Source organism: Miniopterus natalensis, chromosome 9 (assembly GCF_054644295.1).
Source record: "Miniopterus natalensis isolate mMinNat1 chromosome 9, mMinNat1.hap1, whole genome shotgun sequence".
In the NCBI taxonomy this organism is placed as follows: Eukaryota; Metazoa; Chordata; class Mammalia; order Chiroptera; family Miniopteridae; genus Miniopterus; species Miniopterus natalensis.
The window spans coordinates 78,357,902-78,374,435 of record NC_142089.1 but is presented as its reverse complement, the minus strand read 5'-3'; the positions used below and the strand labels follow the sequence as shown (position 1 = coordinate 78,374,435).

Below are 16,534 nucleotides of genomic sequence, written 5' to 3'. Positions count from 1 at the left end.
TGCCCGGAGTGGCAGTGGCCGCAGCCAATTGGAGGGCGGACGCACCGAAAGTTTGCTCAATGGGTGATGTCCGAGGGGGACTGTCACTCAGGTAGCGGTGGCGGAGGCCGAGCTGAGACGTGGCGGGAGAGTCGGGGCTGGCTGTCCAGGTCGTAAGGGCGGCGGGATTCCCAGCGCTTCCTCGGTTGCCCAGGGGCTCGGCCCGGCGGGAGAGGCGGGCGCGGGCGGCCTCACCTCCATGCCCGCGCGCGGGGCCGGCCGCTGATGGAGCGCGCCGCCCGCCTGGGGCCGCTCGCTCGGGCGCTGCTGCTGCAGCTGCTGTTGGGGTTTGTGGCGCGGACGGCAGCTGCGGGGCGCGCCCGCGACCCACCCGCACCCGCGGCGGAGGCGGCTTTCGGCCTCGGCGCCGCGGCGGCTCCCACCTCGGCCGCGCGGGTGCGGACTGCCGGGGTCGTGACTGCGGCGGAGGTGACGGTGGAGGACGCCGAGGCGCTGCCGGCGGGCGCTGGCGAGCAGGAGCCGCCGGGGCCCGAGCCCGACGGAGAGCCCGAGCTGCGGCCGCACGGCAGGTGAGGGGCGCGGCGGGGCCGGGGCCGCCGACCGGGGAGCCGCCGGTGCGCGCGCCGGGGGACCGAGGGGCCGGGGTCCCCGCTCCGCTGCGGCCGGGGGCGGGCGCCGAGCGCCTCCCGTGCTCCCGGCGGGTGTCTTGGGGATGCGCTCCGAGCGGAACGCCGAGGTGGGAGGGAAGGGCCACTTTTCCTCCGATTGTTGTGGGCTTTTCTCCTACTCCAAGGAACTTGCAGAACCCCCTCACCCCCCCGCCCCGCCGTTTTTTATTTCGTGAATCACCAGTTAGCAGTGCTGATGTGACAGCTGTTTTGGGAGAGGCCTTTACAAAAAGATTTCTACATTTCCTTTTGAAAACAGCCCTGTCGTGCCCCGAGCAGGGGTAACGTCGGCCTAGCTCTGCGATCTGCGGGACACCGGCATCGGAACCACCCGGGTGCTGGTTAACTGGTTGCCTTCCTCACCCCGGAGCCGCTGAATCAGACTCGCTCTGGGGAAGGACCTGGAACCCGCAAATACAGCGGGCAAACCAGACAGTTCGTGAACACACTAGAGAAAGTGTAAGAGCTGTGGGTTCTTGAGTCCTGGCAGTTTTGATATGTAGAGAAGTTTCCACATAAACATTCGGTATTGGGCTGCCTTGGTTGAGTTGGTTAACCTTAAAAATGGTACTTCAAGATACATGTTTTAAAGCACTTTTCAAAGTCTGGACACAAATGTAAGGCATTTTAATGGTAAGGTATTTTGCAAACGGCTGTCGTAGCACAGCTGGGGAGGAAGTGACTTCCCATTTAACAAATGGAATGATAAAAGGAACATTAGGTAAATTAAACCAAGGAGGGCTACAATGCGGATTACAAAGCATTGTGAGTTTGTAACGTAGTAATTACTAGATCATAACAAATAAATTTAATTTTTAGTTAAATATGGGAACCTTGATCTACTATAGATAGGATAAATAATAAAATTCTCTCACCACTATGTTTATATAGAGATTTTTATTTTTTTTTTAAGTAGCAAATGCTTGACAGTTTTCATAGGTTTGGTAATGAATTAACTTTCCTGGAAGACTGTTTTATCTTGAAACTTCTGGAGTGCCTGCTCAAAGTAAGTTACATGAATTAAGATGTTTCATTTTTCTTAGATTACAAATACACTGCAGCAGCTACTTATGGGCACTTACAGAGGCCCACACCATGCCCTGGGGTTGCAGAGGGGGAGCAGATAATCCCTGCCCTCCTGGGGGAGTGTGCAGCCTAGCCCTGAGGATTACGTGAGGCGACCCATGACATTACAGAGCAGAAGCAGTGCATATTAAGTGCCACCAGTGTCTTGAGGTTTCTGTGGTCTTCAGTGGGTGGGGTAAGAGAGGTGAGGTAGGTGAGAAGATAAGCCAAGGCTGTTGCAGAATGAGCTGCTTCCTGAAAAGTGGTTAGAATTGTGATGGGCAGACGTGGGCCTTGAGGAAACAGCAAGAGGCACAGAAGCTGGGAAGTATGGTTAGGGCATGTTGTATTCTGTGTGCGTGAGTTCTCTGTATGTGAGAGATACAGACATACATATGGGAGTGCTGGGAAGGGAGGAGTAAAGATGAGACTGGAGAAGTAGCTGGGGCCATATTGTATAGATCTAGCTTCACACTAGAGCATGGCTGCCACTGGGGAGCGTGTTAAAAGTCCAGAATCAGGCACTGCTCAGACCTGCTGAGTAAATATCTGCGTTTCACATGCACATTACAGTTTGAGAATGATGTGTGGAGTATCTCAGATGCCAGCCCTGATTACAGTTAGTGCTTAAGAAGTATTTCTCTAGGAATACCATGTACCAAAAGCTTGAGGTAAGGATACCACAAGGACAGTGTTGTAGCAGTTCAGATGAGAGGTTTACTGATAAGTGAACAGAGGGGATATGTTTCAGGTAGAATCTTGGTTCCTAGAAGATTAATCAATTCCCCCCTCCGTTGGCACTCCCATCCAAAGACTGAGACTGGGTGGCCAGAAAGTGAGAGAATTAGGGGAACAGGGAAGAATAGAGAAGGGTCTTGGTGACGGTCATGGTGACTTGGAGTTCCAGACAGGACATCTAGGGGGAGATAGTTGGTAGGCAGGTGGAAAGGAGTGACTGAAGTTTGTGACTGGAGGGCATTCAGGATAAATAGTCGAAACTGTGAGATAAGGAGGTCCATGATAAGTCCTCAGGAAATGCCTTATATTTTAGAGAAGATGGGCCAGCAAAGGAGACCACTGCAGCTGGCTAGGTTGGCGATGTAGAGTGGGGACAGAAGAATGAGGGATTTGGTGATGTGCACACTTAAGAGATTATGTAAAGCAACTCTTAGAGAGTACTCAGCAAGAGAGAGCTTAAGGATTCTTCCTTTTCAACCCCAGCGCCTCCTTACCTCACTGTTAAACCTGATGGGAGGCACGTTTTAGGAACCGGGACCTCTGATCTTATTTATACATGCAGAGGAGAGAGCCTGTTTGCACAGGTTGAAAGAGGAGTGGAGGACGAGGGGAAGGTAGTTGGGGAGGATCTACTTGGCAAGCAGGAGGATCACTTCTTTCCCCAGAACAAGGTGAAAATAGAGGAATTTGGCCTGGCAGAGTGTAAGTGATCGTTGGCAAACAATTGTTCTAGGAAGACACAAGCCCGGATGCAGGGGTCTGCCTGGTAGCTTATGATAATGTGGAAAATTTGAGAAACCTCAGGTAGGTAAATTGACAGAGTCAACAGGAGGTGGGCATGCAGTGTTTATAAAACTTTTCTAAATGCTCTTAAAAAAAAGAGAATATAAGTTCATAATAATAGGCCAATATTCTGTTTGTTTCAAGAAGGAGGATTAGGGGAGAGATTTGAATTAACCAAGCATTTATTACAGACAGCTGTAAAGAATTATGTCTTTACAAAACTTGTAAAAAGAGGGAGGTGGGGAATTAAGATCACCATTTTTGCATGCTGTCTTTTTTTTTTATTTGTTTATTTATTTTAAACCTCACCCAAGGAGTGAGGATATTTTTTTCCATTGATTTTTAGAGAGAGTGGAAGGGGGGATAGAGAGACAAAGAAACATTGAGAGAGACATAAGGATTGGTTGCCTCCCACAGATGCCTGACTGTGGGAGGCAACCCCACAGGGTTGCAGGGATGGGACCTGTAGCCCTGGTACGTGCCCTCAACCAGAAATCGAACCCAAGACCCTCTGGTGCTCAGGCTGACGCTCTAACCACTGGGCCATGCCAGGCAGGGCTGCACGTTGTTTTGATGCCCAAGAAGCAGTATAAAGCTCGATAATTCCTTCTTTCCCTCTCTCTCTCCCTTTCTCTCTCTTTCTTTCCTTCATTGATTAGAGAGAGAAAGAAACATCGATTTGTTGTTTCACTTACTTACGCATTCATTGGTTGATTCTTGTATGTGCCCTGACTGGGGATCAAACCCGCAACCTTGGTGTATCCAGATGATGCTCTAACTAACTGAGCTACTGGCCCAGGAATTTTTTCTCATGATGGCATTTTCATTGGCTTCATTCTAAATGCTTAGTCTGCATCTCAAGCATGTGAATGAATTACTAAACTATTTTTTCTTTAAAAAGTAGCTAAAATAAACATAGTTTTCTGATAGCAGTCTTGTCAGTGCTGCTTTTGTTAAACATTACATTTAGTTGAAATTTAAATGGCATGGCCACTTCAGAGAGCTGGGAAGAAAGTCACAATCTCACCTCATTATTACATTTTATGCAAGTTGGCATAATTTGGGTTACCAGTTTTCTGGCTCCAACAGAAATAGCAATTTACAAAGTGTTACTGGTGGTTCTTGGGATGGGCTGGCATCTTCATGTTGAGGACATCTCACAAACTCAGAAGTTGTCAAGAAGTATTTTTTCTTAATCACTCTAATTTGTAAAGTGTTTCTTTTTTTTTTGCTCTAATTTCCCTGTAACAAAAGTATTACGAAATATGATAATCTATGGTGCTTCTTCAATTTGTGCATCTTTAAACTGTTGTGTGTTTTTTTTTAATTTAATGGAAATACTCTGCAAATGTAAGATGACTTTGTTCCTCTCTTCTCTCTGACCTTTCACTGATCTGATGTGAATCAGTGGTACAGAAGTCTGGTCTTCTTCAGATTTTCAGATTCATAATCATGGTTTTTAAAAATATATACGACCATGGAATAAGGGAATCTCATAATACAATGTTGAAAGGGAACTTTTTTGACTGAGTCAGTGTGGCATAGTGGTTGAGTGTTGACCCGTGAACCAAGAGGTCGCCGATTCCTGGTTGAGGCACATGCCTGGGTTTCAGGCTCGATGGGGGGGGGGGGGGGGGGGGGGGGGGGGGGGGGGGGGTTGCCGCATGTGAAAAGTGGCTGATCAATGTTTCTCATCGATGTTTCTGTCTCTCCCTCTCCCTTCCTCTCTCTCTAGAATCAACAAAAACATTTAAAAAAAATTGACTCTATACTTTTAAAGTTGACTGAAATGCACATTTAAAGAAGATTTTATGTATAACTTTCAAGGCAAGCTGTAAGCCAAAATAAGCATACCTTTAGGCAAGCAGTGGACAAGCCTTCCTGTCTACAATTGTCTTTTTAGTTTAATTGACACCTGGACTCTAAATATTATATTTGCCATCATTAAGGGGACTCTACTTCATTTGAACTCAGCAGCCTTTACACTCTGAGGCATTTTGCACAGGGGGTCTTGTCTTTATCAGCTGCTGTGAGCTGTAGTTTGGACATAGCCCTTCATTTTCTACTGCCTAGGAGCTCCAGCTGTTTTGTTTTTCCCTTTTCTGTAAGAGAAGAGCTGCTTTATATTTTTATTACAAAATGTTTTAAAATACAAAGAGAAGAACTTGTAGGTTAGAAGACTAAATATGAGAGGGTAAGATTACTTTTATTTGTTATTTTTTTCACCCTGTTCTATTTGTAAATAACCATTTTGATTAAAAATGTTTCATAAACTAAAAAAAAGTGCTTCCAAAAATGTTTTAATCTAGTAGGGAAAGGACACCTGTCACTTGCATGGTGTCTATAATACTGATAACTTAGACAGTGTTTCTTTAAGGTCTAGTGGACCTGTCAAAGTTTTAAAGTATAGTTGGCAACTTTTAACATTATATTTGTTTTCATTTGGGGCAGGGATAGTCTTGTGATATGTTTAAATAAAGGAGGTTTGATTTGAAGATTTACTTAGTAGGTGGGGACTAAGAAGTAAAGTCCAGTGAGTACTAGTTTGTTTTTGAATGAGAACATGTGTTTTTTTTAAAATCATTTTTTATTTTTCAATTATAGTTGACATACAGTATTATATTAGTTTCAGGTGTACAGCCCAGTGATTAGACATTATACAACTTACTAAGTGATCATCCCGATAAATCTCATACCCATTTAACACCATACATAGTTATTAGAATATTATTGACTGTATTCCCTATGTTGTACTTTACATCCCCATGACAGCTGTGTAACAACCAATTTGTACTTCTTGACCCCTTCAGTTTTTTCACTCAGCTCCCAACCACCAAAATGTTCTCTATCTGTGTCTGTTTCTGTTCTGCCTGTTCATTTATTTTGTTCTTTTAGATTCAGTTGTTGATAGGTATGTATTTATTGCCATTTTATTGTTCATATATTTATCTTTTCCCTTCTTCTTTTTTTTAAAAAAGACCCTTTAACATTTCATGTAATACTGATTTGGTGGTGATGATCTCCTTTAGCTTTTTCATGTTTGGGAAGCTCTTTTCTGTCCTTGGATTCTAAATGATAGCTTTGTTGGGTAGAGTAATCTTGGTTGTAAGTTCTTGCTTTTCATGATTTTGAATATTTCATGCTAGTCCCTTCTGGCCTGCAAAGTTTCTGTTGAGAAATCACCTGACAGTCTTATGGTAGCTCCCTTGTGGGTAACTAATTGCTTTTCTCTTGCTGCTTTTAAGATTCTCTCTCTGTCTTTAACCTTTTGTATTTTAATTACGAGGTATCTTGGTGTGGGCCTCTTTGGATTCTCTTGTTTGGGACTCTCTGCACTTCTTGGACTTGTGTGTCTCTTTCTTTCACTAGGTTAGGGAAAAGGATAAAGGAAAACTGACACCTGACAGAGTCTATTAGGGGATTTTTTGTTATTAAGAGGGGTTAAAATAATGAAGGGGACCCCACTGAAACGTAAGGACCAGAGATTCTTAAGCAGCATTAGCAGGTAGGAGAGTGATGTTCCTCCCCACATGTTTGTATTTCGTTTAATTATTGCTCAAAGTTACACATACTTTCTAAATGTAGTTCATAATCTGAAAATATCTTATTTACTTTAAAAGGCAGGATTTTTGACTCAGTTAAATGCACCCCATATGATACTTTTTCAGTGAAAGAATTCTGAGGTATTCAACTCCAAGTTACTTAAATGTGTTCTTATATACACACACGCATAATTGCTGGATTTTTTTTATTTTGAAGGTGAAAGCTAGAATTTTATCATTCTTCTCTATGTACCTCTAGAATTAATAGCAACATATTTAGAAAAATTACAGCTTTTGGTTGATGGTATTGTTGTTATACATAGAATGCCTACCTAGAATAATAAACGAACAATGTTCTGAGTTTTAAAAAAAGTTTCTGAAGTGTTCCAATGATCTCCTTAATTTTTCATGGGTTAACACTGGTTGCTTATACTAAGTTTTATTTCAATTAGAGTTATTTTTTTTCAACTATTTATTTGTGGTTAATGATTATTCAACATAAAAACTGGGCATTTGTACAATGGGACTAGGAAAGGGTTCACTTGGTTCTGAATACTGGATCTCTAAGTTAATTATATTCTATTGTTTTTATTTGCAAACTGTCACATTTAAGATAGGAATTTTTATAACCTTTATTATAAAATAATTTTCTTACTTTAAGTATCCTCCTCCCCCAACTTCCAGTAGATTTATTTAGAAAACAGGATAATGTATGGAAAGGGGAGACTAACAGTTACCACTTGAAAAATTCAAAGTGGGAATTGTTATATAGTTTGGGAACTAAATTAACAATTTTATTTATTCATTTGGTAAACAAGTTATTTAAAAGGTTTCAAATGAGTTTACTTGAATTGTTTTGCCTTGGTCAACTTCTAGCTTTACTTTTAATTTGTGTACACTATACATCAAGTGAGATAGAAAAGGTATAAGTTATATTTATAGGATAAATATATTTATCCTGTATTTATCCTAAAGGTAAAAGTTATATGTATTTGGAATTTGCATGGTCTTTGAAACAGACAAATATACCTAACAAATTCCTAGAACAACTGTACAATACATTCTTTCATTCAGTAAGTATTTACTGAGAACCTGTTAGGTATATGGGGATGTATGTCCCATGCAGAAGGAATAGTAGCTGTAAACACCCTACGGGAAGGCTGTGCATAATGTGTCTGAGAAATTAGAGGAGTCAGTCTAGGGGTATTGGTTTTGGATATGTGAACTTTGAGAAGTCTCTCAGTCAATCTAAATCTGGTAAGCATTTAGATATGTGAGTCCAGAGTTTAGGGAGTGCCCTGGAATGAGAAATAAAAATTTGGGAGTTGACAACATATAGATAGTATTTTAAGCTATGAGACTGGATGAGAACACGAAAGAAAAAAAAAGTACATTTAGGTAAGAATATTTTAAAAGATAGGAGAACTTCCTGGAAAAAAATGAAAATGAACAGACAACAACCCAAAATCTGTGGGACACAGCAAAAGCAGTCCTCAGAGGAAAGTTCATAGCAGTACAGGCCTATCTCAAGAAACATGAAAAAGCTCTACTAAACCATCTAACACAACAGCTAAAAGAACTAGAAAGAGAACAGCAAGAAAAGCCCAGAGGAAGTAGAAGAAAGGAAATAATAAAGATTAGAGAAAAATTAATGACATAGAGACTAAAAAAAAATACAAACAAATCAATGAAACCAAGAGCTGTTTCTTTGAAAAGGTAAATAAGATTGATGCAACTTTAGCCAGACTCACCAAGAAACAAAGAGAGAGGACCCAAATAAATCAGAAATGAAAGAGGTGCTATAACAACTGACCCAACAGAAATACAAAGGATCGTAAGAAAATACTAAGAGCAACTACATGCCAACAAAGTGGACAACATGGGTGAAATGGACAAATTCCTAGAAGCATAGTCTTCCCAAGCTGAATTAGCAAGAGTCAGAAAACCTGAGTAGTCTGATAACAACTACTGAAATTGAAACAGTAATCAGAAAACTCCCAGCAGACAAAAGTCTGGGACCAGATGGATTTACAGGCGAGTTTTACCAAACATTCAAAGAAGAATTAACACCTATCCTCCTCAAACTATTCCAGAAAATTCAAGAGGAGGAAAACTCCCAAACTCTTTTTATGAGGCCAGCATCATCCTAATCCCAAAACCAGATAAAGACACTACAAAGAAAGAAAATTACAGGCCAATATCCCTGATGAACATAAATGCTAAAATCCTCAAGAAAATATTAGCAAATCAGATCCAGCAATACACTAAAAAGATCATACACCACTACCAAGTGGGATTTATTCTGGGGATGCAAGGCTGGTATAACATCCACAAATCAATAAATGTGATACATCACATAAACAAAATAAGATAAAAATCACATGATCATATCAATAGATGAAGAAAAAGCATTCAGTAAAATCCAGCACCCATTTCTGATAAAAACTCTCAGCAAAGTGGGAATAGAGGGATCATACCTCAACATAATAAAGGCCATATATGACAAACCTATAGCCAGCATCATACTCAGTGGTCAAAAACAAAAACCATTTCCCTTAAAAACAGGAACAAGACAGGGGTGTCCACTTTCACCACTCTTATTCAACATAGTAATGGAATCCTTGCAGCAGCCATCAGACAGGAAGAAAACAAAAGGTATCCAAACTGGAAAGGAGGAAGTAAAACTATCATTATTTGCAGATGACATGATATTGTACATAGAAAATCCTAAAGACTCCACCAAGGTACTACTAGATTTGATAAATGAATTCAGCAAGGTAGCTGGATACAAAATTAACATTCAGAAATGGAGGGCATTCTTATACACCAACAATGAACTCTCAGAAAGAAAAACTAAAAGAGCATTACCATTTACCATTGCAACTAAAAAAATAAGATACCTAGGAATAAACTTAACCAAGGATGTAAAAGACTTGCACTCAGAAAACTATAGGACACTGAAAAAAGTAATAGAGGAAGATAAAACAAGTGGAAGAATAGACCATGTTCACGGATTGGAAAAATTAGTATCTTTAAAATGTCCACACTACCCAAAGCAATTTATAGATTCAATGCAATTCCTATTAAAATGCCAACAGCATATTTCACAGGTTTAGAACAAACATTTTGAAAATTTATATGGAACCAAAAAAGACCCCAAATAGCCACAGCCATCTTGAGAAAGAAGAACAGAGTGGGAGGGATCACTTTACCAGATAGCAAACTGTACTACAAAGCCACTGTGATCAAAACAGCCTGGTATTGGTACAACAGACATATAGATCAATTTAACAGAACAGAGACCCCAGAAATAGACCCACACCATTATGGTCAGTTAATATTTGACAAAGGAGGCAAGAGCATACAATGGATTAAGGGCAGTCTCTTCAGTAAATGGTGCTGGGAAAATTGGACAGCTACATGCAAAAAAATGACACTAGATCACCAACTTACTCCATACACAAGAATAAATTCAAAAGGGATAAAATACGTAAATGTAAGTCGTGAAACCATAAAAATCCTGGAAGAAAACATAGGCAGTAAAGTCACAGACATGTCATGTAGTGGAATTTTCACCGACACAACTCCTAGGGCTAAACTAAAGAAAACTAAAGAAAAAATAAACAAATGGGACTACATCAAACTAAAAAGCTTCTGCACAGCAAAAGAAATCAGCCTCAAAATACAAAGGAAACCCATGGTATGGGAAAACATATTTGCCAAGTATGTATCTGATAAGGGGCTGATTTCCAAAGTGTACTAAAAACTCATACAACTCAACAAGAGGAAGACAAGCAATCCAATTAAAAAATGGGGAAAGGACCTGAATAGACACTTCTCCAAAGAGGACATACAGATGGCCAAGAGACAGGAAAAAATGAGCAACGTGGCTAATCATCAGAGAGATGCAAATTAAAACCACAATGAGGCATCACTTCACACCTGTCAGAATGGTTACCATCAATAAGTCAACAAACAACTCTTGCTGATGAGGGTGTGGAGAAAGGGGAACCCTAGTACACTGCTGGTGGGAATGCAGACTGGGGCAGCCACTATGGAAAACAGTATGGAGCTTCCTCAAAAAATTAAAAATGGAACTGCTGTTTAACCAAGTGACCCCACTTCTAGGAATATATTCTAAAAATCCTGAAACACAAATCAGAAAGAATATATGCACCCCTATGTTCATAGCAGCACAATTTACAAGAGCTAAGATCTGGAAACAGCCCAAGTGCCCATCAGTAGATGAGTGGATAAAAAGCTGTGGCACATTTACACCATGGAATACTAGGCAGATGTAAAGAAGAAGAATCTCGTACCATTTGGGACAGTATGGAAGGACCTGGAGAGTATTATGCTAAGTGAAATAAGCCAGTCAGAGAAAGACAAATATCACATGATCTCACTTGTATGTGGAGTCTAAAGAACTTAATAAACTGATGAACAAAATAGATTCGATGACATGGAAGCATGGATCAGACTGACCAATCTCAGAGGGAAGGTGAGGGTGAGGGAGGGGGGAGAGATTAATAAAAGAATTTATATGCATATATGCACAGCCCAAGGACACAGACAATAGTGTGGGGAGGGACTGGAGATGGGGGTGGGGGCAGGGTGGAAGAGGTCACTGGGGAGAAAAAGGGACATCTGTAATACTTTGAACATTAAACAAAAAGAAAGGAGAGAGATGAGGAAAAACTGGAAAATGAAACTATGAAAGAGTCGGATAGAAATAAGAAACAAATACCAGGAGAGTATGGTGTCCTGGAAACTGCGTGAAGAGTGTGTTTCAGGCGGGCAGGAGAAGTCGCTGATCAGGTGCTACTAGGTGGTCAAGTGAACCGAGACCTGACCACGGGGTTTTTCAATGTGAAGGTGATTGGTGACTCCAGCAAGAACCTTTTCCGTGGAGTGGTAGAGGCAAAAACTTGATTAGAAATAGTTGAAGACAAGGGGAGGGAGGTTTGAACACATAGAGTATGTAACAACTCTTTCAAGATATTTGCTCCAAAGTGAGCAAGGAATGAATTGGAAGCTTGAGCGGGAGCATGGTGGTTGCTGTGTAATCTGGGTTGGTTTTTACATTGGAAAAAATCACAGCAGATTGGGGTACTGAGAGGAATGGTCTGGTAGAGAGGGGAATAATTGGTGTGAGTGCAAGAGGATAGATTTGTAGAGGTGAGTCCTCACGTATGCATGAGGGAGAGATCTCTTGCCTAAGTGGAAATGGTGCTGGTGGGTGGGAGTAGGGAATGTTCACCGGCAGTAACAGGAGGGAAGGGAGAATACATGGGTCCTGGTGCCGATAGATGGATAGATGTGATGGTGGGAATCAATCTTGTTGCATTATTTCTGTTTTCCTCCGAGAAATAGGTAGCACAGTCCCTGCGATGCATGAGCTGGTGTCAGAAATTTGAGGAAAAATGAGAAATTGAATAGTTAACCTGGGACAGTGGGCAAGTGGATAGACTAGGGAAGTGTCATATGGTTGTTGAGCGTCAGTAATAGCCCTTCTGAGGTTAGTGGTCATAATTAAAGTGAGATCAGTCAGCATGGTTATGTTTTTCTCCAGCCACATTCTACTGCACAGATGCAAGAATGAAAAAAGGCAGAAAGTTAAATTTAACGAGGGTTGGAGTTCTGCCAGTCAAGTGTGACATGCGAGAGAGGGATAGGGGTTGAGGCTGTAAGAAAGGAAGTGCTTAAAATGAAGGACTTGGAATTTCAACTGGATAAAGAAGCAAAAGCATAATGGTAGTGAAGGTAGGTAATAGGATCAATGGCTTGTAGGTTCTGATGGGGTCAGCTGTTTGTTGGAGTCAGGAAAGTAGAGGGAGTGAGCTGGAAAGGGGTTTGCTGGCTGAGGGTGGGAGGCTTGAAATTTCAGTGAGACAGGGAAGTTGGGATTGGTAATGACAAAGACTAGGGTCTGACCATGGGAGTGGCTGAGTCAAGGTAGACAAATCATGGAAACACAAAGAATTTATTAGTGACAGTAAACCAGGAGCTAAAATCCTCAAGGAATGGGGCTAGTGACCCAAGGGTCAGTAAACAATTGCTAGGGCAGATGGAACAATCTGATCCTGAGGACTTTTAGAGAGGAGAGAAAGGAAGTAGTCTGGAAACAGTGACGAGGTACAAGGAATACACCTACCCACCACTAGGCCCAGTGATCAAGGGTATGGAGAAAACAATTACTGCTCCCAAAGCAGTGCTCTCAGGGAAAGCCAGATTTCGTTAGAGCAAGAAGGAAAGTGAACATTCAGGGAAGACTTCAGGATTTGGGGAAAGGTAGGAGAGGAGCACAGAGCAGAGAATGTTGAGTTCCATATGAGGATTAGAGTGTGGGAATGAGGGGTGACCTAGGAGTCTGGGACTTTTCATAAGTCATGTAAACAAATGAAGGACATAGTGCAATTGTCCTGGAGGGTTAAAGGCAGACCGTGGTGGCAAGACAGTGAGTGTTGTGAGGAGGTGGGTCCCGCTTCTACTGGTAGAGGCCTGGGAGGGGCTGGTTTTCTTTCGAGTGTGTGGAGTAGGTGCTCAATCTTAGATAGCTTTTAAACTTTTTTCTACTAATTTTTAAATTTACAGATCACTCGTGATTATCAGCACTTTAGATGGGCGAATCGCTGCCTTGGATCCAGAGAATCGTGGTAAAAAGCAGTGGGATTTGGACGTGGGATCCGGCTCCTTGGTTTCATCCAGCCTTAGCAAACCAGAGGTAAGAATGTTGACATTTAACAGAAAAACTCAGTTGTAATGAGCAGTTGCTGATATTAATACTGTGTATTTGCTTTTAGAGCTGGGGCTCAGGGCCCCATTGCCTGGGTGTGGGGCCTGTCTGCCTCTTGCTAACTGTGTCTCCTTGGGGCAATTACTTAATGTTTCTGTTCTCAGTTCTCCTCTTGTAATGAGGTAGGTGATGTTACTCACCTACTTCTTAGGGTTGTTTTGGACATTAAATAAATTAATCATATAAATGAGTAACTAAGGATACTATCTGCTATATCATTATAGCTCATTGTCTGAGCTATAACATGATCATTAGTTATTATTGTGTAGTCCCTAAATAATAAAACAAATATAAGTAACTTAACTGTGCTTTAATAGTTAGAAATACAGTGTGGGGGCAAAGTAGGTTTAATTGTGAGTACTGGAAATACAGTTTACTCTTTTTTTTGGAACATTGATGTAAGAGAGACACATTGATTGGTTGCCTCCTGCAACCCAGGCATGTGCCCTTGACCAGGAATCGAACCCTCCACCTTTCAGTGGGCAGGCTGACACTGTAACCACTGAGCAACACCAGCCAGTGCCAGAGTTTATGCTTGTGTTATTTATTAATTATTGCATTCTTTTCCATATGAACAACTGTAAACCTACCTTTGCCCTACCCTGTACATACTGCAAAACCTCATAAGTGATTCTTTCTCTACATTTTCCCTCAAGTGTACATCCTTATTGTAAGCATAATTCATCTGACATTTTTTTGGAATGTAATTTTAGACAAATTTGATTATTTGTAAAAAAAGAGACCTTGCTTCCAAAACTACTCTGCCACAGGACTCTGAGATGTGGGTGGGTGGCTTAGTCCCTCCAAGCTTTAGTGTCGTCGTCAAGGAAGGAAGGACACTGCCTGCCTTTATGAGGTTAGGGAGTGAGTAAATGAGATGTTTTCCTCATCTTTAGTGTTGGGTCTGATGGATTAAATCTCTGTCCTTTCTTGGAGCTTTATTCTCTTTTAAATCATTTAAATTAGTCCATCTTTCGAGTTGTGACTGCTGACATGAAAGCAGTCACATTTGTTTGCCAGAGTACCCTCAGCCTCCTACCTTACCAAGTTGTTCCTTTGGGACACTCCCCGGGGCACTCTATTTTTCTGTCATCATCAGTCTTTCCCTTTCAAAAGGTTTCTTAGCTGGTATGAAGTTTGAAAAACCCAGAACCTAACATGAGAGACTTGAGAATGACTGATTAGTGGTGAAGGAATTTTCTGATGGGAAAACTGCTGCTGAGTGACCCACCTGCTCTCCAGTAAACCAAGCCTGGACTTTTCCTGGGGCACCCAGGCAAGTATTTAGGGAGAGGGCAGTGTCTGACCTCCACATTTGCTGTGTGCTAAGCCCTGACTAGACTTTCCGAGTGCCTACTATTTATTGGACAGTATGATGAAACTATCTGTTCAGAATAGTGAACCTCTGTTGTATTGTGAATTATTAGTACAAGTAGTAATTTGATTAAAAACTACATTAAAGATTTTGAATCAGGTATAATATTCAAATGATTTCTACTCAAGCTAAACATTTATTTGTTTGTGTTCTGCTGGGATTATGCTTGGGTATGCACGTTTTGCTTTATTTTTAAACTAGACCAGAAAGGATCAGCAAAGTCAGAAGATTATAAGCTGTTTACATCTGAGGTAATATTACAGTGTGCTGCAGTGGTGCAAAGCATGTGTTTGCAAAGTAAAATATACGTGCACGAAAGATACATTGCATGGTATGACAAAATAGAGTACAAATAGTTGTACTAGCCTGAATGCTGTAGTTTATTTAAATTATAAGCAGCTAATCGTACTTGAAGGATTGTTTACAAATACCATTTATATTAGCTGGGTTTTTTAATTAAATTTTAAAAAATTTTAACTATAGTTGGTATATAATATTATATTAATTTCAGGTATACAATATAGTGATTCAACATTTTTATACCTTACAATGTGATCACCCCTCTAATTCTAGTAATCACCTGTCACTGTGCAAAATTTATCACAATATTCTGCTTCACCTTTCTCACCCATTTCCCACCTCTCCCCCTCTGGTAACCATCCTTTGACCTCTGTTTGTATGAGCCTGTTTTGATGTTGTTGTACTTGCTTGTTTGTTTTGTTTTGTGTTGTTGTGTTTTAGATTCCACATGTAAGTGAAACCATACTGTATTTGTCATTCTCTGGCTCACTTATTTATTTCACGTAGCATGATACCCTCTAGGTCTATCCATGTTGTTGCAAATGGAAAGGTTTCATCTTCTTTTATTGCTATGTAGTATTGTATATTTGTATATTGTATAATTGCACCACATCTTCTTTATCCAGTCATCTAGCGATGGACACCTAGGTTACTTCTATCTGTTGGCTGTTGTAAATAATGCTGTAATAAACATAAGGGTGCATATATCTTTTCAAATTAGTATTTTTATTTTCTTTGGGTGTACATCCAGAAGTAGAATTGCTGGGTCATATGGTAGATCTATTTTTAGGGTTTTGAGGAATATCCATACTGTATTCCACAGTGGCTGTACCAATTTGCATTCCCCCAACATTGCAAATTTTCTCCACATCCTCATTAATACATGTAATTTGTTGACTTTTTGATGATAACCAATCTAACAGGTGTGAGGTGATATCTCATTGTGACTTTGATTTGCATTTCCTGATGATTAGTGACATTGGCCATCTTTTCATATGTCTGTTGTATATCTTCTTTGTAGAAATGTCTCTTCATGTCTTCTACCCAGTTTTTAATTGAATTGTGTATTTTTTTAATTGAGTTGTATGAGTTTCTTAATATATTTTGGATATCCCATTATCAGATATATAGTGTGTCCCCAAAAATGTATACATGCATTCTGAAGAATTATAAAGGCAGTGTTTATTAAAATACATTTCATTTTCAAAATTGAGCTAACAGCTATTAAAGTCTGTGTACATTTTGGGGGGCACCCTGTATCATTTGC

General features: G+C 40.8%; 1 protein-coding gene across 1 annotated transcript in view; it reads left to right on the top strand.

Moving 5' to 3' along the window:
• Nucleotides 1-223: 223 nt before the first annotated feature.
• EIF2AK3 (eukaryotic translation initiation factor 2 alpha kinase 3) overlaps nt 224-16,534 on the top strand; it is a 72,630-nt gene continuing 56,319 nt past the window's right edge. Inside the window, exons 1-2 of the mRNA XM_087820687.1 lie at nt 224-569; nt 13,391-13,520. Of these exons, the coding sequence (XP_087676813.1) occupies nt 265-569; nt 13,391-13,520 (435 nt within the window). The 5' untranslated portion in view covers nt 224-264. The remainder of the gene's footprint in view (nt 570-13,390; nt 13,521-16,534) is intronic.